At 37.1% G+C, this 25,229-nt stretch overlaps 1 protein-coding gene across 1 annotated transcript in view; it reads right to left on the bottom strand.

Annotated features, from left to right (window-relative positions):
* LOC136040284 (metabotropic glutamate receptor 5-like) overlaps window positions 1–25,229 on the bottom strand; it is a 206,186-nt gene that overhangs the window by 178,170 nt on the left and 2,787 nt on the right. The window contains exons 2-3 of the mRNA XM_065724531.1: window positions 20,508–20,693; window positions 893–994 (exon numbers count right to left, since the gene is read on the bottom strand). Coding sequence (XP_065580603.1) covers window positions 893–994; window positions 20,508–20,693 — 288 coding nt within the window. The remainder of the gene's footprint in view (window positions 1–892; window positions 995–20,507; window positions 20,694–25,229) is intronic.

Genomic DNA, 25,229 nt, shown 5'->3' with positions numbered 1-25,229 from the left:
AAGCTGTCAAATTTGAACCTTTCATTTTATTCACTTCTCTGTTTTTTTTTTAATTTATAAAGAAAAGAACTTCTTTACTTTCCAGCTTTACCACCCTCTTAAAAGTAAAAAGGTTATCTCAAATAAGTTAAAATCTGGCAATGAATGTTTTTGTCAGCCCTGGAACACTCAGTTACCATGATGGACAACTAATGTATGATAAAAAAAAAAAGAATTAGACATGTTACAAAAAGAATTAGTGTTACAGCAGGATAGGTCTGGTCTCCAGGTCCCAGAATTTGATTCTGGTGATAAGATTTGATTCTCTATGCCAACCCAAATAAGAAGAAAAAAAGGAAGAAAATAAAAAGAATGAAACCATCTTATACCACGAGGAACATGTTTGCTTTAAGATTTTTAGAGCAGAATGTTTTTAGTGGCTTATTTTTTTTCCGGAAAAGTTCAACTTCCTTTCACATAAATTTTTATTAGCACTCTAAACAGCAATCAACTAAATAGCTATAGGCTTAAATTTGTGCCTAAGAATACACACGTTATAGTATACTTAATTTTGAACATTATCCTATGTCTGTTCAACATAGAATGAAATTTCACACCAAAACTAGGATTAGCAGTTTCAACATTAAACTGGTCCAATTTGAAAGACATTTAATTTTACAATACATCTAAGATCTTGTTTATAATTTTTTTAAATGTCTTGGCTAATTTTGTTGAATATAGGAACAGATTATATCTACTGCATTTACAATGTCACATTTAGAAATTGATTGGGCTGATATATGTTCAAAACACATCAAATTCCTCTATGATAAAAATAACTCCCAATTCTTAAAAAGACATATTAAAAAGAAGTTAAGCCAGAAACTGATATTTTGATTTGTTTTGCACAAACCTGTGGAATGTGGAAAAGCTGCAGTAGATTCTGGACCTGTATAGCCTCTGAACTTGATGCTGGACCAACAACACCAATGAAGTTGCGCTTCTTGGATGTATTCTAGGAAAAAATATTTTTAGGGAACAAAATTTATACTTATGCATGTAAAAATAAAGTTATTCACAGAAAAAAATCAAATCAAAAACAGGAAGATACAAAATTGAATGGCCAATAGCTTGTCCCCATATACAGGATCCTCCTACGATGGAATTTTGCGTCGTCATGCAACATAAACTATTTCTGGGAGAAGGTTTGTAACTCACGGGACGTGTCCGCACGCTGGTGGGACCTGCTGAGTTCACTTCCTCCTCCTGTAGTTACAGACCCCAATTTCTATTATGGGTCCCCAGAGCGTGCCCCAGTTTCTATATTGACCTTCAGGGAAAAGGTCCCCCTTGGTTCATGGCATCAGTAGAGATATTCAACACATTTGTTGTGTGTTCGCATATCAACCCCCTAGGGGCGCGCTGAGTGGCCTGTGGGAAGAATCTACTAAGCAGTAGACTCAAAAGGACAAACCTCGGCCAATAGTACCCCAAAATTGATTATTTGAAAACCGAGTTAGATCAAAATATAATCTACGGAATCAAATTCTATAAGGATCCATTGATTCAGATACTTCTCAATTATTCATTTAAGATTGAAAATTCGGTCGACACATCTGACGTCATGTTTTTCAACTGACGTATCTATCTATATACTAGCTGTGAGGTGGCGTTTCGCACCACCCCAACACCTAGTTGGTGGGGGAGCTTCACCCCCCAAGCCTCCCCCGCGCGCGTAAGTCGTTACGCTCCATATTAGTTACGCGCCATTGTAGTTGTGTCCCTGTGTACCACCTATGAATATAGATAGATTTATATATGTGTTTTGAACTACGTAAAACTTGCGAATATACAACATTCTTGGCTTTCCCTTTGTCTGTGCTTATACAAAGCCTTATGTACTTATAATGACGTCATATGCAAACGCTCTTTTTACAAACAAACAAACATGCATACACACAACTCGCTTTTATATAGATAGATAGATAGATAGATAGATACAATACAAATTAACTGCGTAAAACTTGCGAATATACATCATTCTTCACTGTCCAATTGTCGCTGCATATAAATAGATTGTCAGGTTTACCGACCCTCGAACATGCAACGTACAATTGTCCATGGGAAAAACAATCAGTATTAAGATCTATACCACATTTTCTAATGATTGGCCTTGAGCTTTTTTGATGGTGATTGCAAATGCTAATCGAATTGGGAATTGCAATCATTTAAATTGAAAAGGCAGATCCGTTGGAATCATGGGAATGCGAGGAATAAGATTGTGGCCTCTATTATGTTTTCCATTGGTTTTTTTTACGGCAAGTCGCGTACCATTGCAAAGCTTTGGTGGGTTGATATTTCTTAACAGTATTATTGGTACGCCTATTTTTAGTTGTAGCACGTGTGGTGGAAACCCTGAAAGATCCACGGAATTTAACAATTCAGATGGATAATTAACCGCCTCATTTTGGTTCCAAAACTGTGTCGACTGACTTGTAAAGGACTGCCTGGTCTCGAATCTTGGTCAAAACAATATTGTTGATTTCGTGGACGTCTATATTTTTGGGTGCAAGAATCGCTCTTTCACTTAGCCATTTATTTTTTTTATAATTGTTTAGAATATTCGGAAATACTTTTTCAATCAATTCATTTTTGGACGTCACTAAATTACAGAATTCAGCAGGTAGTTGTATACGTCCTGAAATTGAGTCTACTGGGAGCTTTCCGTTTCCAATTGCCAGCAATTGATGTGAAAATGTTTGACCAGAGTCATCGTTTTGCAATCGGACACGCATATTAGTAGTTAATATTAATGTTTTTACGTGTACCCATAAATTAGAATTTTTCAGGCAAGCATTCATTTCGTCTGCAGGGGTTGATCTAGGTATTATAGGTAACTAGCTGTTGGGGTGGCGCTTCGCGCTACCCCAACATCTAGTTGGTGGGGGCGCTTCGCGCCCCCCCAAGCCCCCCCGCGCGCGTAAGTCGTTACGCGCCATATTAGTTACGCGCCATTGTAGTTGTGTCCCTGTGTACCACCTATGAATATAGATAGATTTATATATGTGTTTTAAACTACGTAAAACTTGCAAATATACAACATTCTTGGCTTTCCCATTGTCTGTGCATATAAAAAGCCATATGTACTAATAATGACGTCATATGTAAACGCTCTTTTTACAAACAAACAAACATGCATGCACACAACTCGTTTTTATATAGATAGATAGATAGATAGATACAATAGAAATTAACTGCGTAAAACTTGCGAATATACAACATTCTTCGCTGTCCAATTGTCGCTGCATATAAATAGATTGTCAGGTTTACCGACCCTCGAACATGCAACGTACAATTGTCCATGGGAAAAACAATCAGTATTAAGATCTATACCACATTTTTCTAATGATTGACCTTGAGCTTTGTTAATGGTGATTGCAAATGCTAATCGAATTGGGAATTGCAATCTTTTAAATTGAAAAGGCAGATCCGTTGGAATCATGGGAATGCGAGGAATAAGAACAGGCTCACCCTCAAAAGGCCCTGTCAAGATTGTTGCCTCTTTTAGGTTTTCCATTGTTTTTTTTTACGGCAAGTCGCGTGCCATTGCAAAGCTTTGGTGGGTTGATATTTTTTAAAAGTATTATTGGCACGCCAATTTTTAGTTGTAGCACGTGTGGTGGAAACCCTGAAAGATCCACGGAATTTAAAAATTCAGATGGATAATTAACCGCTTCATTTGGTTCCAAAACTGTGTCGACTGACTTGTAAAGGACTGCCTGGTCTCGAATCTTGGTCAAAACAATATTGTTGATTTCGTGGACGTCTATATTTTTGGGTGCAAGAATCGCTCTTTCACTTAGCCATTTATTATTTTTATAATTGTTTAGAATATTCGGAAATACTTTTTCAATCAATTCATTTTTAGACGTCACTAAATTACAGAAATCAGCAGGTAGCTGTATACGTCCTGAAATTGAGTCTACTCGGAATTTTCCGTTTCCAATTGCCAGCAATTGATCTGAAAATGTTTGACCAGAGTCATCGTTTTGCAATCGGACACGCATAGTTTTAGTTAATTTTAATGTTTTTTCGTGTGCCCATAAACTAGAATTTTTCAGGCAAGCATTCATTTCGTCTGCAGGGGTTGATCTAGGTATTATAGGTAATGTTTGCCTGAAATCTCCCGCAAGCAATATTAATGTGCTGCAAAGGGTTTCGACTTCCCTCGTAAATCTTTCAAGCATCGATCCAGAGCCTCGAGCGATTTTTTGTGTGCCATTGTGCACTCATCCCAAATAATAAGTTAGCATTGCTGCAATACTTTACCCATCCCAGATGATTTGGAAATATTGCACGTGGGAGTTTCTGTAGAATGCAAATTCAGAGGCAATTTCAAAGCGGAATGAGCAGTTCTTCCACCAGGCAGCAATGTTGCGGCTATTGCGGACGACGCAATTGCCAACGCTATATCATTTTTTGATCGAATTAATGCCAGAATCAGTTTTATCACAAACATTTTACCAGTACCTTCTGGCGCATCCAAAAAGAAAATTTCTCTAACGTTGTTATAGACACAATGCATTATCGTATCTTAAATGTCTTTTTGTTCCGACGTTAACTTGGAAATGTTGTTTTGTACATACGACAATAGATCACTCGTACTGTAACTTTGTTCACGATCCAATGCTACACATGTCGAAACAGCAGCGATACGGTTAGGTGAAGGCATTCCCAAATCCTGAAGACGTTTGTTTGCCATACGTACGCACAAATCTTCTATAATAACTAAAGTGTAGTTATAAATTTCTGATGTAAAATCAAAAGTCATATCTGACGTCTCTAACTGTTTTCGATGGAGTATATCTGCGGACATTTTTTACTTATATTTTTCCCATAACTCTGTAGGAGCTGATGGAGAGCAAGTTGTTAAAAAGATGCCAAAAAATGCACGAATTTGACTCGGAGTTGACGTTTCGCACGCGTCATTGATGCAGTTATCCCAGTGTTGGTCATTCTCCAATAAATTCAGAGCTTGGCATGCACTACGGTAAGTGTCATGTATAGTACCGTTTACAGTTCTCAACTACTCAAAGGATGTCGGACCGGGTACATTCACCAAAAGCAGGCGTAGAAAGAAGCATTCATGTTGATTGGGGTGAACGGTGTAGAGTCTTCCTATCGTGGTATCTTTGAAGATGGTAGGTTGGCCGTCGACTGACTTACCCTGTTTTCGACGTTCAAATACTTTATTTTTAGTATTCCACGTGTAATACGAAGGCACTTCAGTATACAGCTGTTTTCTTTTGCAAAAAATCATTTTTGCAAAGCGAAAAAAAAGCTGTTAATGTTGTATCCGGTGGATTCAGGGCTCTTTGTTGCACGTTGGTTTCCGTGAAATAAACACGTTGACCATTCTGTAAATGTACCGCTAAGTGAACAACAGCTGGACTACGTTCATGTATCGGAAATGAAAGAATTCGCCAAACAGCTTCATTACTGCTTATGTATCTTCCAGCCTGATATTGTACGATTTCGTCAAAATCTTTGATTTCGGGCTGCAAGCCAAAAACTGCCATGTCACTGCCTTTGTTGACGTTTTTACATATGTATTTGATTGCCTTTACGGAGTTAAAGTATTCAACGTTTATGTGTGCATTAAAGGTTTTTGATAATAATGGGGAATATGGAACAACCCACTGGTTATCTACTTCGATGGTGGTACCGTTACGCTTCTTTATTATTGCTGTTTTATCGCCATCTTCAGTAGATCTTCTTCTATATTGTGGGTAACCATCATTGCCAGTAATTGTCTTTGATACTAAAAGTCGAGGATATTGCTCTGTGCACCTTCCTTTGGCCATGCATGGTGAATTTTCGTGCAGTGCACCGCAAGGTCCATGTATCATATTTTTTACAATAATATTATGTAACCCCTTATCGACATTTTTATCAGGTATTTCAGCGGAAATCACATCATCAATTTCGTTCGAAGTAATTTTTTTATGTAGCCAGATTAGTATATGTGCGTGTGGCAAACCTCGTTTTTGCCATTCCACTGAGTACATCCAGCATCGCACTGACCCAAACACTTCAAGTTTTACTATGTAGTTTATCAGTGATTTCAACTTTTGCCGGAAGACACGGGCCATAATGTCATGCCTATGAACCGCCGATTGGCCTTGAAGTAAAAGCTGCAGTATCTCGTCCCAAGATTTATTACATGTAAATGTAATAAATAAATCTGGACAACCATAGAGACGAACATACGCAATAGCATCTTGAGCATATTCATGCATATGACGGGGACTGCCAGCATATGACGAAGGTAAAATTGTTAATCTTCCAACGTTTGTGGTATTACCGTCATTTATAACTGCATCTCGCAAATGAATGTATTGTTCAGAGCGGAGCTTGGTCTGATTCAGGCGGATATATAGCAAACGTTCTGATTCAATTTTAGCATACATATAAACGACAAATTGGTGAAACAATTCACGGCATTTTAAAATATAATTTTCTTTATCCTGCCGAATCATTAGTCTATAGGAATAATAATGCATTGTACTGCATTTCTTATTCATTTCTTTGTTAGTGGCTGGATTCATCAATCTAATATTAAAGTGATAGCCGTCGGCTCCATCCCAAAAAATGATAGGATATTGTAGGGCATCGTAGCATCGATGAATTTCAGCAATTCTTAACAACTGAGCGTTTCGCTTATGAAGAATAATATCTCGAGGCAAAAACAGATAACCGACCATAACGATTGCCACTTCGTCGATAGTTGGAGCATTGTATCTACGCACATGTTGGCCAAGAGGCGTTTTGTCAGCGGAAATAACAATTTTATGCGTATCAGTAGGCATCGAATCGATGGCTGTTTTGAACAGACGCACTAAATTATTATTTTCGTGGAAAAGATGTTGCAATTGGGAAACGATTGTCCTTTCAACCTTGGGAGAAATTTCGCAACGTGCATTCAATTCAGAATTTCTATCACTGATGAAGTACAATTGTAAAAATTTATGATTCTGGCCTGAGAGTGGTAGAAGGGACCCTGCTCTATGATAAATTTGCCCTTTTACTTTGAAAGTAGACATAAATTGATCTGGATTTTAGATTTGGGCTCCAAACGACGTCATTTGGAAACATGAGTTGTATTTTCTGATTTTTGACAAAAAACGCTTAGATTCTGACGTAGTTCCAGTAAGGAAAGTCTTCAATGGCTCTGGTGGTGCAGCCAATAGAGGAAGTTTAACTTTTCCTGAGGCGCAACACATTCCCATTTTTTCACCATTGAATTTCAAGGCCTTGCAATAGGGACAAATTTTTGACATTGTCCCGATTTGAACACATCTACTCAAGCTATAATCATCGACTGGGCTGTACCTGAATGCCAGGCGATAACTTTCAAGTTGCTCTAATTCCTCGGCACGCTTTCTTTTCTTACTTTCTCTATCAGCAGCAAGCCTGATTTCTTGCTGTTCTTGTGATTCCTCGGCACGCTTTCTTTTCTTACTTTCTCTATCAGCAGCAAGCCTGATTTCTTGCTGTTCTTGTGATTCCTCGGCACGCCTTCTTTTTTCACTTTCTCTTTTAGCAGCAAGTCTGCTTTCGCGTTGCTCTGGTAGTTCCTCGGCACGCTTTCTTTTCTGACTTTCTCTATCAGCAGCAAGTTTTTTGGCATTGACTCTTTGAGCATCTTCATCGGCTTTTGACATTGTAAGTTCATCAGTCATTTTAAACTTAAACATTAATAGATTTCTACGTGAACATATATGTCTTAAATATCTTTAATGACGTCACCGTCATAGCAAAAATGACGACAACTAACTTCATGACGTCAGTCGACACAGAAACATGACTTCACCTGATCCACAGACAGACAACTTATTTTTATATATATAAAAATTTATATATATAAAAATAAGTTGTCTGTGTGTCGAGTGACGTCATGTCATTATGTCATGTCGTCATGAAGTTAGTTGTCGTCATGTTTGTTATGACGATGACGTCATTAAAGGTATTTAAGGCATTCGTTCACGGAAAAATGTTTAATTGTAAAATGACTGAAGAACCTACAATGGCAACAGCCGAGGAAGCTGCTCAAAGAGTCTATGCCAAAAAACTTGCTGCTGATAGAGAAAGTAAAAAAAGAAGGCTTGCCGAGGAATCACAAGAACAGCAAGAAAACAGGCTTGCGGCTGATAGAGAAAGTAAGAAAAGAAAGCGGGCCGAGGATTCACAACAACAGCGTGAAATTAGGCTTGCGTCTCAAAGAGAAATCACCAAAAGAAATTGTGCCGAGGAATCACAAGAGCAACCTGGGTCAGTGCGATGCTGAATGTACTCAGTAGAATGGCAAAACGAGGATTGCCACATGCACATATACTAATCTGGCTACATTATTACTTCCAACGAAATTTATGATGTGATTTCCGCTGAAATACCCGAAAAAAATGTCGATAAGGGGTTATATGATATTGTTGTAAAAAAAAATATGATACATGGACCTTGCGGGGTACTGAACGAAATTTCACCATGCATGGCCAAAGGAAGGTGCACAAAGCAATATACTCGACTTTTAGTACCCAACACAATTACTGGCAATGATGGTTACCCACAATATAGAAGTAGATCTACTGAAGATGGCGGTAAAACAGCAATAATAAAGAAGCGTAACGGTACCACCATCGAAGTAGATAACCAGTGGGTTGTTCCATATTCCCCATTATTATCAAAAACATTTAATGCAAACATAAACGTTGAATACTGTAACTCCGTAAAGGCAATCAAATACATATGTAAATACGTCAACAAAGGCAGTGACATGGCAGTTTTTGGCTTGCAGTCCGAAATCAAACATATCGACGAAATCGTACAATATCAGGCTAGAAGATACATAAGCAGTAATGAAGCTGTTTGGCGAACTCTTTCATTTCCAATACATGAAGGTAGTCCAGCTGTTGTTCACTTTGCGGTACATTTACAGAATGGTCAACGTGTTTATTTTTCGGAATCCAACGTGCAACAAAGAGCCCCGAATCCACCGGATACAAAGTTAACTGCTTTCTTTTGGCTATGCAAAAATGATTCTTTTGCAAAAAAAACTGCTGTATACTGAAGTGTCTTCGCATTACACGTGGAATACTACAAATAAAGTATTTGAACGTCGAAAACAGGGTAAGTCAGTCGACGGTCAACCTACTATCTTCAAAGATACCACGATAGGAAGACTCTACACCGTTCACCCCAATCAACATCAATGCTTCTTTCTAATCTACTTTTGGTGAATGTACCCAGTCCGACGTCCTTTGAGTATTTGAGAACTGTAAACGGTACTATGCATGACACTTACCGTAGTGCATGCCAAGCTCTGAATTTATTGGAGAATGACCAACACTGGGATAACTGCATCAATGACGAGTGCGAAACGTCAACTCCAAGTCAAATTCGTGCATTGTTTGGAATCATTCTAACAACTTGCTCTCCTTCAGCTCCTACAGAGTTATGGGGAAAATATAAATCGAAGATGTCCGAAGATATACTCCATCGAAAACGTTTAGAGACGGCAGATATGACTTTTGATGTTACATCAGAAATTTATAACTACAATTTAGTTTTTATAGAAGATTTGTGCGTTTGTATGGCAAACAAACCTCTTCAGGATTTGGCAATGTCTTCACCTAATCGTACCGCTGCTGTTTCGACATGTGTAGAATTGGATCGTGAACAAAGTTACAGTACGAGTGATCTATTGTCGTATGTACAAAATAAAATTTCCAAGTTAACGTCGGAACAAAAAGACATTTATGATACGATAATGCATTGTGTCGATAACAACGTTGGAGAAATTTTCTTTTTGGATGCGCCAGGAGGTACTTGTAAAACCTTTGTGATAAAACTGATTCTGGCATCAATTCGATCAAAAAATGATATAGCGTTGGCAATTGCGTCGTCCAGAATAGCCGCAACGTTGCTGCCTGGTGGAAGAACTGCTCATTCCGCTTTGAAATTGCCTCTGAATTTGCATTCTACAGAAACTCCCACGTGCAGTATTTTCAAATCATCTGGGATGGGTAAAGTATTGCAGCAATGCAAACTTATTATTTGGGACGAGTGCACAATGGCACACAAAAAATCGCTCGAGGCTCTGTATCAATGTTTGAATGATTTGCGAGGGAATTCGAACCCCTTTGGCAGCACATTAATATTGGTTGCGGGAGATTTCAGGCAAACATTACTTATAATACCTAGATCAACCCCTGCAGACGAAATGAATGCTTGCCTGAAAAATTCTAATTTATGGGCACACGTAAAAACATTAAAATTAACTAAAAATATGCGTGTCCGATTGCAAAACGATGACTCTGGTCAAACATTTTCAGATCAATTGCTGGCAATTGGAAACGGAAAGCTCCCATTAGACTCAATTTCAGGACGTATACAACTACCTGCTGAATTCTGTATTTTAGTGACGTCCAAAAATGAATTGATTGAAAAAATATTTCCAAATATTCTAAACAATCATAAAAATAATAAATGGCTAAGTGAAAGAGCGATTCTTGCAGCCATCAATATAGACGTCCACGAAATCAACAATATTGTTTTAACCAAGATTCGAGACCATGCAGTCCTTTACAAGTCAGTCGACACAGTTTAGGAACCAAATGAGGTGGTTAATTATCCATCTGAATTTTCAAATTCTGTGGATCTTTCAGGGTTTCCACCACACGTGCTACAACTAAAAATAGGCGTACCAATAATGCTGTTAAGAAATATCAACCCACCAAAGCTTTGCAATGGCACGGGACTCGCCGTAACAAAAATAATGGAAAACGTAATAGAGTCCACAATCTTGACAGGGCCTTTTGAGGGTGACGCTGTTCTTATTCCTCGTATTCCCATGATTCCAACGGATCTGCCTTTTCAATTTAAAAGATTGCAATTCCCAATTCGATTAGCATTTGCAATCACCATCAACCAGCTCAAGGTCAATCATTAGTAAAATGTGGTATTGATCTTAATACTGATTGTTTTTCCCATGGACAATTGTACGTTGCATGTTCGAGAGTCGGTAAACCTGACAATCTATTTATATGCAGCGACAATTGGACAGCGAAGAATGTTGTATATTTGCAAGTTTTACGCAGTTAATTTGTATTGTATCTATCTATCTATCTATCTACATAAAAACGAGTTGTGTGTATGCATGTTTGTTTGTTTTTAAAAAGAGCGTTTGCATATGACGTCATTATAAGTACATAAGGCTTTGTATATGCACCGACAATGGGAAAGCCAAGAATGTTGTATATTCGCAAGATACGTAGTTCAAAACACATATATAAATCTATCTATATTCATAGGTGGTACACAGGGACACAACTACAATGGCGCGTAACCAATATGGCACGTAACGACTGACGCGCGCGGGGGGGGGGGCTTGGGGGGGCGCGAAGTGCCCCCACCAACTAGGTGTTGGGTCGGCACGAAGTGCTACCCCAACAGCTAGTAGGGAATATAAATGACGACCGGGACACTCAAAGAGAAAGCGACCGGGACACAAGGAAGGTTCGATTAGCAATCACCATCAACAAAGCACCGGGACACAAATGACGACCGGGACACAGGGAATATAAATGACGACCAGGATACTCAAAGAGAAATTACAGACCGGGACACCGGAACAGAAATGAGGACCGGGACAAAATGACGACCGGGACAAAATGACGACCGGGAAACCGGGACACAGGGAATATAAATGACGACGGCGACACTCAAAAAGAAACTACAGACTGGGACACAAATGACGACCGGGACACAGGGAAACAACAACAACGTGGACGCCGGGGGGCACAGGGGGATATATAAATGACGACGGGAACACAGGGAATGTTCGATTAGCAATCACCATCAACAAAGCTCAAGGAATAATGAGGTATAGATCTGAATACAGATTGTTTTTTCCCATGGACAATTAAATGTTGCATGTTCAAGAGTCGGTAAACCTGACAATCTATTTATATACACAGACAATGGGACAGCCAAGAATGCTGTATATTCGCAAGTTTTACGTAGTTAAATATATATACATATATATATATATATATATATATATATATATATATATATATATATATATATATATATATATATATATATATATATATATATATATATATATATATATATATATATATATATATATATATATATATATATATATATATATATATTTATATATTTATATATATATATATACATATATATATATATATATATATATATATATATATATATATATATATATATATATATATATATATATATATATATATATATATATATATATATATATATATATATATATATATATATTCACAGGTGGGACACAGGGACGCAACTACAATGGCGCGTAACTAATATTGCGCGTAACGACTTACGCGCGGGGGGGGGGGGGGGGGGGGGTTGGGGGGGGGGGAGGCAGAGCGCCCCCACCAACTAGATGTTTACCACCCCAACAGCTAGTCTATATATATAAAAATAATTTGTCTGTGTGTCTGTCGAGTGACGTCATGTTTGTCGACTGACGAAATTACAGACCGGGACATCGGGACACAAATGACGACCGGGACACCGGGACATAGGGAATATAAATGACGACCGGGACACTCAAAGAGAAGGCGACCGGGACACAAGGTATGTTCGATTAGCAATCACCATCAACAAAGCATCGGGACACAAATGACGGCCGGGACACAGGGAATATAAATGACGACCAGGACACTCAAAGAAAAATTACAGACCGGGACACCGGAACACAAATGACGACCGGGACAAAAATGACGACCGGGACACAGGGAATATAAATGACGATCGCGATACTCAGAGAAAAATTACAGACTGGGACACAGGGACACAAATGACGACCGGAACACAGGGAAAAAACAACAACGGGGACGCCGGGGGGCACAGGGGGATACATAAATGACGACGGGGACACAGGGAATATTCGATTAGCAATCACCATCAACAAAGTTCAAGGGCAATCATTAGAATAATGAGGTATAGATCTGAATACAGATTGTTTTTCCCATGGACAATTATATGTTGCATGTTCAAGAGTCGGTAAACCTGAGAATCTATTTATATGCACAGACAATGAGACAGCCAAGAATGTTGTATATTCGCAAGTTTGATGTAGTTAAATATATAAATATATATATATATATATATATATATATATATATATATATATATATATATATATATATATATATATATATATATATATATATATATATATATATATATATATATATATATATATATATATATCCACAGGTGGGACACAGGGACACAACTACAAAGGCGCGTAACAAATATGGCGCGTAAAGACTTACGCGCGGGGGTCTTGGGGGGGCGAAGTGCCCCCACAAAATAGGTGTTGGGGTGGCGCGAAGCGGTACCCCAACAGCTAGTGATCTTATAAAAATATAATTATTATTAAATACTAGTTGGGGCCCGGGGGCATCGCCACCGCCCCCCAGCACATTTCACGGCAGGCTTTTATATATAGATTCTAATTGCCCCTTGTGTTCTAACCGCAGACAGTTTGCTTTCTTTTCATATTGCCAATTCTAAATTCTAATTTCTAATTCTAAGTTCAATTTCCAACAATGATATCTACTAAGCTTCAAAGTCTTGGTTTTCCTTTTTAAGGTTTTTGAATTCTTGTAATCCCTTGTTTTTTTTTAGTTTTTTAGTATTCCTATTTTTTTATTTTTTTTAGTTGCTTACCTTTTTTTTAGCTTTTTTAGTTTTTTTCTTCTTTTTTTAGTCTTTTTTTTCTTCGTTTTTCGGTTGTTCTTTTTCCGCAACGTGCTCTAGCAACACGTGTGCAAGGTGCTAGTTTTTAATTGCGTAAAACTTGCCGATATACAACTGGTAATTCCTCAACACGCATTCTTTTTTTACTTTCTCTTTTAGCCACAAGCCTGGTTTCGCGTTGCTCTTGTAATACATCGACATGCTTTTTTGGTAATTTCTCTCTTAGCCGCAAGCTTTAACCCCCCTCCCATCCTAAAGCATCACGTATGCAAGGTGCTAATTTTGAACTGCGTAAAACTTGTGGATATACAACGTTCTTCGTAGTTGTATTGTCTGTGCATATAAATAGATTCTCCGGTTTACCAACTCTTTAACATGCAACATATAATTGTCCTTGGGAAAAACAGTCCGTATTAAAATCTATACCGCATTTTTCTAATGATTGCCCTTGAGCTTTGTTGATGGTGATTCCAAATGCTAATTGAATTGGGAATTGCAATCTTTTAAATTGAAACGGCAGATCCGTTGGAATGATGGGAATGCGAGGAATAAGAACGGCCTCACCCTCGGAAGGCCCTGTCAAGATTGTTGCCTCTTTTATGTTTTCCATTTTTGTTTTTTTAGGGCAAGTCGTGTGCCATTGCAAAGCTTTGGTGGGTTAATATTTCGCAGCATTATTATTGATATGCTTAGAGATCCCCTGGAGATCCAGGTAATTAAAACTTCTTATGGATGGTTAACCGCTTTTTTTGATTTCAGAATTGTGTCGACTGACTTGTAAATGACTGACTGGTCTCGAATCCTGGTCAGAATAATACTGTTGATTTCGTGTACGTCTTTATTCTTGGCTGCCAATATTGCTCGTTCTCTGAGCCTTTTATGATTTTCATAACTGGTTATAATACACGGAAATACCTTTTCAACCAATTCATTTTTGGACGTCACTAAATTACAGAATTCAGCAGGAAGTTGTATACGTCCTAAAATTGAGTCTACTGGGAGCTTTCCGCTTCGAATTGCCAGCAATTGATCTGAAAATGTTTCACCAGAGTCATCGTTTTTCATCCAGACACGCATATTTATAGTTAATTTTAATGTCTTCTCGTGTGCACATAAATTAGAATTTTTCAGGCAAGCATTCATTTCGTCCGCAGGGGTTGATCTAGGTATTATAGGTAATGTTTGCCTGAAATCTCCCGCAAGCAATATGAAGGTGCTGCCAAAGGGTTTCGAATTTCCTCGCAAATCTTGTAACGATTACTTCAGAGCCTCGAGCGACTTTTTGTGTTCCAATGTGCACTCATCCCAAATAATAAGTTTGCATTGCTGCAATACTTTACCCATCCCAGATGATTTGAAAATACTGCACGTGGGAGTTTCTGTAGAATGCAAATTCAGAGGCAATTTCAAAGCAGAATGAGCAGTTCTTCCACCAGGAATCAACGTTGCGTTTATTCCGGACGACGCAATTGCCAACGCTATGTCATTTTTTGATCGAATTGATGCCAGAATCAACTTTATCACAAACGTTTTACCAGTACCTCCTGGCGCATCCAAAAAGAAGATTTCTCAAACGTTGTTATCTACACAATGCATTATCTTATCGTAAATGTCTTTTTAATCAGAAGTTGACTTGGAAATATTATTTTGTACATACGACAATAGATCACTCGTGTTGTAGCTTTGTTCACAATCCAATTCTACACATGTCGAAACAGCAGCGTTACGATTAGGTGAAGGCATTCCCAAATCCTGAAGAGGTTGGTTTGCCATACATACGCACAAATCTTCAATAATAATTAAAGTTTAGTTATAAATTTCTTATGTAAAACCAAAGGTCATATCTAACGTCCCTAAAAGTTTTCGATCGGTCATATCCTCGGCCATTTGGTTTATAGTTCTCCCATAACTCTGTAGGAGCTGAAGGATAGCACGATGTTAGAATGATTCCAAACAATGCATGAATTTGCCTTGGAGTTGACGTTTTGCAAGCGTCATTGATGCAGGTATCCCAATGTTGGTCATTCTACAATAAATTTAGAGCTTGGCATGTACTACGGTAAGTGTCATGTATAGTACCGTTTATAGTTCTTAAATACTCAAAAGACGTCGGACCAGGTACATTCACCAAAAGCAAGCGGAGAAAGAAGCATTCAGGTTGATTGGGGTGAATGGGATAGTATCTTCCAATCGTGATATCTTTGAAGACGGTAGGTTGGCCGTCGGCTGACTTACCCTTTTTTCGACGTTAAAATGATTTCTTTTTAGCATTCCATTTGTAATACGAAGGCACTTCAGTATACAGTAGTTTTTTCGCAAAAGAATCATTTTGACATAACGAAAAGAAAGCAGTTAACGGTGTATTCGATGGATTCAGGGCTCTTTGTTGCACGTTGGATTCCAAAAAATAAGCCCGTTGTTCATTCTGTAAATGTACCGCTAAGTGTACAACAGCTGGACTTCGTTCATGTATCGGAAATGAAAGAATTTGCCAAACAGCTTCATTACTGCTTATGTATCTTCCACACTGATGTTTTACGCTTTCATTGATATCACTGATTTCAGACTGCAAGCCAAAAACTGCCTTGTCGCTCCCTTTGTTGACGTATTTACATATGTATTTGATTGCCTTTACGGAGTTACAGTATTCAACGTTTATATGAGCATGAAATGTTTTTGATAATAAAGGTGAATATGGAACAACCAACTATTTCGATGGTGGTACCGTTATGCTTCTTTATTATTGCTATTTTACCGCCATCTTCAGTAGATCTTCTTCTATATTGTGGGTAACCATTGTTGCCAGTAATTGTGTTGGGTACTAAAGTCGAGGATATTGCTTTGTGCACCTTCCTTTGGTGATTTTTCATTCAGTCCACTGCAAGGTCCATTATCATATTTTTTACCACAATATCATATAAGCCCTTATCGACATTTTCATCAGGTATTTCAGCGGAAATCACATACTCAATTTCATTAGAAGTATTATATCATGTAGCCAGATTAAAAAATGTGGGTGTGGCAATCCTCGTTTTTGCCATTCCACTGAGTACATCCAGCATCGCACAGACCCAAACACTTTAAGTTTTACTATGTAGTTTATCAGTGATTTACACTTTTGCCGGAACACAAGGGCCGTAATGGCATGTCTATGAACCACCGATTGTCCTTGAAATAAAGGCTGCTGTATCTCGTCCCAAGATTGATTACATGTAAATGTAATAAATAAATCTGGACGACCATAGAGACGAACATACGCAATAGCATCTTGAGCATATTCATGCATATGACGACGATTGCCAGCATATGACGAAGGTAAACTCGTTAATCTTCCAACGTTATTGGAATTACCGTCATTTACAACTGCATCTCACAAATGAATGTATTGTTCAGAGTGGAGCTTGGTCTGATTCAGACGGATAAATAGCAAACGTTCTGATTCAATCTTTGCATACATATCAACAATGTCTTGGTGAAACAATTGACGGCATTTTAGAATATAATTTTCGTCGTTGGGACGAATCATTAGTCTATAGGAATAATAATTCATTGCACTGCGTTTCTTATCCGTTTGTTTGTTAGTGGGTGGATCTACCTATTTATTATTAAAGTGATAGCCGTCGGCTCCATCCCAAAAATGATAAGATATTGTAGGGCATCGTAGTATCGATGAGTTTGAGCAATTCTTACCAACTGAGTGTTTCTCTTATGAAGAATAATATATCGAGGTAAAAACTGATCACTTACCATAACGATTGCCACTTTGTCGACAGTTGGAGCATTGTATCTACGCACATATTCGCCAATAGGCGTTTTGTCAGTGGAAATAACAATTTTATGCGTATCAGTAGGCATCACATCGATTGCTGTTTTGAACAGGCACACTAAATTTTTGTTTTCGTGGAAAAGATGTTGTATTTAGGGAACGAGATAATTTTCAGGTTGCTCTTGTTCCTCGGCACGCTTTCTTTTGGCATTATCTCTTTGAGCCTCAAGCCTGTTTTCACGTTGTTCTTGTGATTCCTCGGCACGCTTTCTTTTGGTATTTTCTCTTAGAGCCGTGAGCCTTTTTCACGTTGTTCTTGTGTTTCCTCAGCACGCTTTTTTCTTACTTCCTCTATTAGCCGCAAGCCTTTTGGCCTTAACTCTTTGAACAGCTTCCTCGGCTGGTTCTTCTGCCATTGTAGGATTTATACTAAAAGTTCTCTTTGAATTAACTCTTTGAGCAGCTTCCTCGGCTGTTTCTTCTACCATTGTAGGATTTATACTAAAATTTCTCTTTGAATCGCCCACTTATATACTTATAATGACATTATATATAAAGCCTTATGTACTTATAATGACGTCATATGCGTACAAACAAACAAAAATACGACTAATCTTTATATATATATATATATAGATAGATTGATAATTATTGTAATTATTATTTAAAAAATTAAAATATAAGTATACTAAAAAGGATCAACTTTATATATAGCTGACATAGTTAATAAATAGTGTCAATTTGATGAAATATTTCTTCTCCCTGTAAAATGCTATGCCTTTTGGTCCACCCTGAGATAGTTAATCATAGAAGAAACTGCAACGTTCTCCTATTAAAGCTTATTTATCCTATCTATATATATAATAATAAGTTGTTTGTGTGGCGACTGACGTCATTTTTGTGTGTCGACTGACTTCATATTTGTCGACTGACGTCATTATAAAGATTGAGCATTATGCCGTCATGAAGTTGTTTGTCGACTGACGTCATGTTTGATATGACGTCAAAGAATTTGTATATGATGTAATTATAAGTATATAAGAAGGCCTTTCAAAGAGAAATTTTTAATATAGATCTTAAAATGACAGAAGAACCTACAATGGCAGAAGAAACAGCCGAGGAAGGTGCTCAAAGAGCTAATGCCAAAAGGCTTGCAGCTAATAGACAAAGTATGAAAAGAAAGCGTTCCGAGGAATCGCAACAACAGTGTGAAAACAGGCTTGTGTCTCAAAGAGAAATCACCAAAAGAAAGCATGCCGAGGAATCACAAGACCAACTTGAAACAACCTGGACAGCGAGAGTCAAAACGTATCAAAACTGAAAATGATAGCGATGATGATTAGGTTTGGGATTTTGACTTGGATAAGGTCATCAATGCCTTCCAGATTTTAGTTAAAAAAAACATAGGTTCGGCGATATGTATTTCATTGTGACGAAAGACAAGTCAAGGTAAAACAAACCAAGCAACTTGAAAGTGATACCGATGATAAACAAAACGACGTTGAAAGGACTATTGTTTCACAGTTGCAACATCTTTTCCACATAAATAATAATTTAGTGCTTCTGTTCAAAACAGCAATCGAATTGATGCCTACTGATACGCAACTATCAACGAAGTGGCAATCGTTATGGTCGGTGATTTGTATATGACGTCAAAGGCTTTGTATATGACGTCATTATAAGTATGTAAGAAGGCGATTCAAAGAGAATTTTTTATTAAATTCATCGATGCTACGATGCCCTACAATATCCTATAATTTTTTGGGACGGAGCCGACGGCTATCACTTTAATATTAAATTGATAAATTCAGCCATTAACAAAGAAATGGATAAGAAATGCAGCGCAATAAATATTATGCCTATAGATTAATGATTCGTCATTTATTACATTTATATATGATCCATCTTGGGATTAGATATAACAGCTTTTACATCCTGGACAATCGCCGGTTCATAGACATGACATTAAGGCCCGTGTCTTCCGGCAAAAGTTGCTCTTCTTCATCTCCTACAGAGTTATGGGAGAAATACAAATCGCAAATGGCCGAGAATATATTCCACCGAATACGGCTAGAAAGGTCAGATATGACCTTGGACTTTACAACAGAAATTTTTAACTGTACTTTAGTTATGATTGAAGATTTGTGCTTTTCCATTGCAAACAAACTTCTCAAGCATTTGTAAATGCCTTCACCTAATCGTACTGCTTCTATTTTCACATGTGTAGAATGGGATCGTGAACAAAGTTACAACACAATTGAACTATTGTCGTATGTTACAGACCGGGACACCGGGACACAAGGAATATAAATGACGACCGGGACACCCAAAGAGAAATTACAGACCGGGACACCGGGACACAAATGACAAGCGGGACACAGGGAATATAAATGACGACCACGACACTCAAAGAGAAATTACAGACCGAGACACCGGGACATAAATGACGACCGGGACACAGGGAATATAAATGACGACCGGGATACAGGGACACAACTACAACGGGGACGCCAGAAGGGCACATGGGGGATATATAAATGACGACAGGGACACAGGGAATATTCGATTAGCAATTACCATCAACAAAGCCCAAGGGCAATCATTAGACAAATGCGGTATAGATCAGAATACGGATTGTTTTCCCATGGACAATTATATGTTGCATGTTGAAGAGTCAATACACCTGACAATCTATTTATATGCACAGACAATGGGAAAGCGAAGAATATTGTATATTCACAAGTTTTACGGCATGTAAAACTGCCTTAAAACTTGGCAGTAAACTAATGTGCATGTGCATGGCATGTAACTAATATGGCGCGTAACGAATTACGTGCGGGGGGGGGCTTGGGGGTGTGAAGCGCCCCCACCAACTAGGTGTTGGTGCGGCGCGAAGCACCACACCAACAGCTAGTGTATTCATATTTACCTTGTAAAGGCATTCTTCAAGAAGGCCATCTTCCGGTAGTCCATCATCACCAAGTGGTATCTCGTCTTTTATGAACTGGAGACTTTGTCCGAGCGCAAAGGAAGTATACCAGCAAGTATCACGAATTTCCACGCCTAGGGTAACGTTTGGAAGCAGCTTTGGATCGTTATTAATAGCGTCTATAGCCTAAAATGAAAAATACAAATTTCAATTGCTTCTTATAGAGGAACAGTCATAAAAAAAGGCCAAGATATGGATTTTTTCACAGTCATGGATTGCACATAATCTTAGCACGAATGCTTGAAACAACATGTCAAACAAAATTCTTTTTCAATAAGGGGCTGTGTTTAATTTTGTTTGGAAACTTTGTGACATATTTTATGTAACGACAGAACTGAAAAATTAATGTTAGTTGATTTGTAAACCTTCTCATTAAACGCTGTAAATGAATTTGTCCAAGGGAGTGGCTGCAATCCGATGTGGGATGGATTATAACTTCAAATCCTGTTCGTTGGCAAAGCGAGCTAAAAATGTCGCTGCACCTGCTTTTATAAAATCATTCGAGCAAAAAAATAAAAGTAATAAAAGCGATAACGATTACAAATATACATGGCTTATAATAGCAAACTCGCAATCCTTTTATAGCGTCAGCTGCTTTTTATCAAATCTGTCAAGCAAAAAGTCATTAAGGTTGTAAGGATTACAAATTTACATGATTTATAATAGCAAACTCACGAATCTATTTTTGAGAGCATCTCCATTTGTAAAAGAAAAAATAGACTATTAAAATGAGCAGAGCGCCAAATTTCTTCGAATATTTCAATTAGTCCTAAATAGTACCTTCTTGAATAGCTTTATCTAGTGTCAGCTGCCTATTTTTTTTAGCCCACCAGCTAAAAAAGTTATAAAGGTCGTTAGAATAAATGGAAAATTTAACAAGAATTATTAAAGGTGTTATTATTATACATGATCTATAGTAGTAAACTTAAGATTCAAACCTTGACCGTTTTATTGAAAAAAAAAAGACTATCAAAGTCAATAAAATGACAAGATCTTGTCGTGAAATATCTTAGAAACTTCAGTCAACTAAGACATTCTTGAGTTTAGCATCACAAACCCAATGTTTATGTGTATCCGGACCTATCTTATTAAAACCAGGATTAAGTTTACATAGATAAAGTTTCATCGAATTTGAACACCAATTCCCTCGAATTTAAAATACTCCATAATCGTTACAAACTCGGCAAAAGCTAAAACTTAAATACCAACTGATAGACATTTTGAATTCCTTCCACCAAAACGAAGTAGCTCAGAGAAAATGTGTCCTGGACAAATATATTAAACTGATTAAAAAAACAATAGTCAACAATGTTTGTAAAATACTCAGTTTGTAGGTTTCAGGGCTGGACTGGTTACCGTCCTTAATAAACGCAATCAAATTATATTACGGAAAGAGAAATCACCAAAGCTACAGCACAAACAGATTAATAAAAAAAAAAAGGAGACAGAAGGAGAAAAGGAAGACTGTTTTCCTAAATACATTTTTTAAATTTTGAAGTACTTGAGTGTAGCCAGGGATTTTACTTAAAGTAACTGTAAAATACGTGCAAAAAAACAGAAAAATTCCTTAAAAATTGGGACAAGGAAAAGTAGCCTTTACATCATGAGAAAAATCCTGGCAGTTTTCGATCGCAAATATCAATGAGGTCTTCGGTCTACATCGAAATAGTAGAATGACATAGCTAAAAGTTAGCAACTCTAGAAGGAGGAATTTTTATAGAAATCTTAAATTCCAAACCGGACGTGCTGATCTCCGTCTAATGGGTCTTCTGCCAGGAAGTGCAATGGGTAAAGGGGGCCAGCCATCCTGTACTTTTGCACACGCTTCCTGCTTACCTTCCCCAGATTTCTCCAAAGTACCCATTTAGAACTGGGTCAACTCTAACTTAGCGTACAGAGTCAAACCATTGACCCCGTCCCAAACCAAAACACGGCACCACCAGGAATCGAACCCTCGCCCTTCGGAAAAAGAATTAAAAATCCAGTGTGCCATCCACTTTGCTATGACGTCTAGTGTTGGACCACATGGATAACTAGTAAAGTTTAAATAAATATTAGCACTTTAATAGAAACAGAATAGTTTTGGTATTTTTGACGAGTGCAGGAAATAATTTCAGTATCTTTCAAATTGGTAAAACTTTTCTCACTGCCAATGGAGCATTTCTTGCATCGTAATACTTTTTTATCAAGGTGTAAGCAGCCCATTGGCTGTTGCAAGAGGGGGGTTGGTGGGCCACCAGTCCCTATGCCGTGCAGAATAACTTTCCATTTGTCAAGCATCATTACTGCTCTTTACCTGTAGTTTAAAAATGTACTTCGTTTTTTACTTTTAGTTTTTTCAAGTTTTTGATTTTTTATATAACGAAAAGAGAAATCACCAATGCAACAGCACAAACACATTAAAAAAAAGGAAGACAGAAGGAGAAAAGGAAGACTGTTTTCCTAAATTAGTGATTAATATAGACCAGCACTTGAATGAGGCCTTAACTCTACTCATCCATACAATCACATAGGTCAAACAGCATAGCCATACACAATCAACCATAAAGAATAATCCATGGACAGGCAGTCATGTCGTCAATAAGTATAAGTCGTCATTTACCAAACAATAAAAACAGTAAAGACAAACAATTCAGAGGCAACAACCCAACACAAGGGCTCATCAGGAGAATACATACTAACCTATAGGGTTTTGGCACTTTAAATTCTCTACCCAGTCAAGTGTTGTGCCTACCACAGAATGGATACCTATGGTATCCCCGTGCTAGGTATCACCCCCAAAATATATGCCTATGAAACAAAAAAAAAGCAAATGTAGAACAACCAAGTAACACCAAAACAAGCTTATCCTGTTAATATACTCCTCTGCTTAGCAGTAGTAGGTAAACTAAATGTGATAAATTTTACCAAATCACAAATATTAACTCATTGCAAAAACCTTGAATCAACTAAAACAATTACAGATTTCATCAGGACCATGTGGCCATTTTTGAAAAATCCAACTCTTTTAGACACAATTCACAAAACACACTTTTTGCTCTATCATAAAAAAGAAAGGCTAACCTTCTTTATAAGAAAAAAAAACTAATTTTCTATGGTAGGTTGTCATTTTTCTTTGATGGAAATATCAATAAAAATCGATTTTTTCTTTAATTTTGGGAAATACAACAGGAAATACTGCGCAATCAAAATAAGAAACATATAAAAGAAACATTCCATCACTACAAAATGATGATTAACTTATAGTTTACTCAGTCATAAAGGAATAACAAAAACAACGCCAAAAATTGCAAAACGAAAGACCTCGAAACAACCACTCAAAATGAGATTTGAAGCCAGATCTGAAATAATTTTTATAAGGTTTCAAAGAAATGACCAAAATCCTAGACTTTTGTTTTTCCAAAATGACCAAAATAATTTTTACATGATTTCAAAGAAACGACCGAAATTTTACTCTTGTTTTTCTGAAATTATCAAAATATTTTTTTACAATGTTTCAAAGAAATGACCGAAACCCTAGACTTTTGTTTTTCCGAAATGACCAAAATAATTTTTAAAAGGTTTAAAGAAATGACCAAAATCCTAGACTTTTATTTTTCGGAAATGACAAAAATAATTTTTACAAGGTTTCAAAGAAATGACTAAAATCCTAAGCTTTTTTTTCCGAAATGACCAAAATAATTTTGAAAAGGTTTCAAAGAAATGACCGAAATCCTAGACTTTTGTTTTTCCAAAATGACCAAAATAATTTTTATAAGGCTTCAAAGAAATGACCGAAATCCTAGGCTTTTGTTTTTCTGAAATGAACAAGATGATTTTACAAGGTTTAAAGAAATGACCAAAATCCTAGATTTTTGTTTTTCTGAAAAGATCAAAATAATTTCTTCAGTGTTTCAAAGAAATGACCAAAATCCAAGATTTTTGTTTTTCCGAAATGACCAAAATAATTTTCGCAATGTTTCAAAGAAATGAACGAAATCCTAGAGTTTTGTTTTTCCAAAATGGCCAAAATAATTTTTACAAGTTTTAAAGAAATGACAGAAATCCTATATTTAAGTTTTTGAATGACCAAAATAATTTTTTACAAGGTTTCAAAGACATGATCGAGATCCTAGACTCTTTTTTTTCCGAAATGACCAAAGTAACTTTTACAAGGTTTAAAGAAATGACCAAAATAATTTTTACAAGGTTTCAAAGAAATGACCGAAATCCTAGACTTTTGCTTTTCCGAAATGACCGAAATAATTTTTACGATGTTTCAAAGAAATGACTTAGACTTCTGTTTTTTCCGAAATGATCAAATGTTTTTTATAAGGTTTAAAGAAATGACCGAAATCCTAGATATTTGTTTTTCCGGAATGACCAAAATAGTTTTTTAAGGTTTCAAAGAAATGACCGAAATCCTAGACTTTCCGAAATGACCAAAATAATTTTTACAAGGTTTCAAAGATATGACCAAAATCTTAGACTTCTTTTTTTTCGAAACGACCGAAATAATTTTACAAGATGTCAAACAAATGATCGAAATCCTAGGCTTTTGTTTTTCTTTTGCCTGAGAAGGATGGGTGTTTTGCTATCCTTTTTTTGTCGTCTAGATATGCCGCTGAAGCTATCGCGTGGTGATATGCAAGACCCAATTCAATGGAGGCTGTTGTATAGGAA

Source organism: Artemia franciscana, chromosome 2 (genome assembly GCF_032884065.1).
Source record: "Artemia franciscana chromosome 2, ASM3288406v1, whole genome shotgun sequence".
NCBI classification, from domain to species: Eukaryota; Metazoa; Arthropoda; class Branchiopoda; order Anostraca; family Artemiidae; genus Artemia; species Artemia franciscana.
The sequence above is the reverse complement of the archived record's forward strand: the minus strand, read 5'-3'. Positions and strand labels throughout refer to the sequence as shown.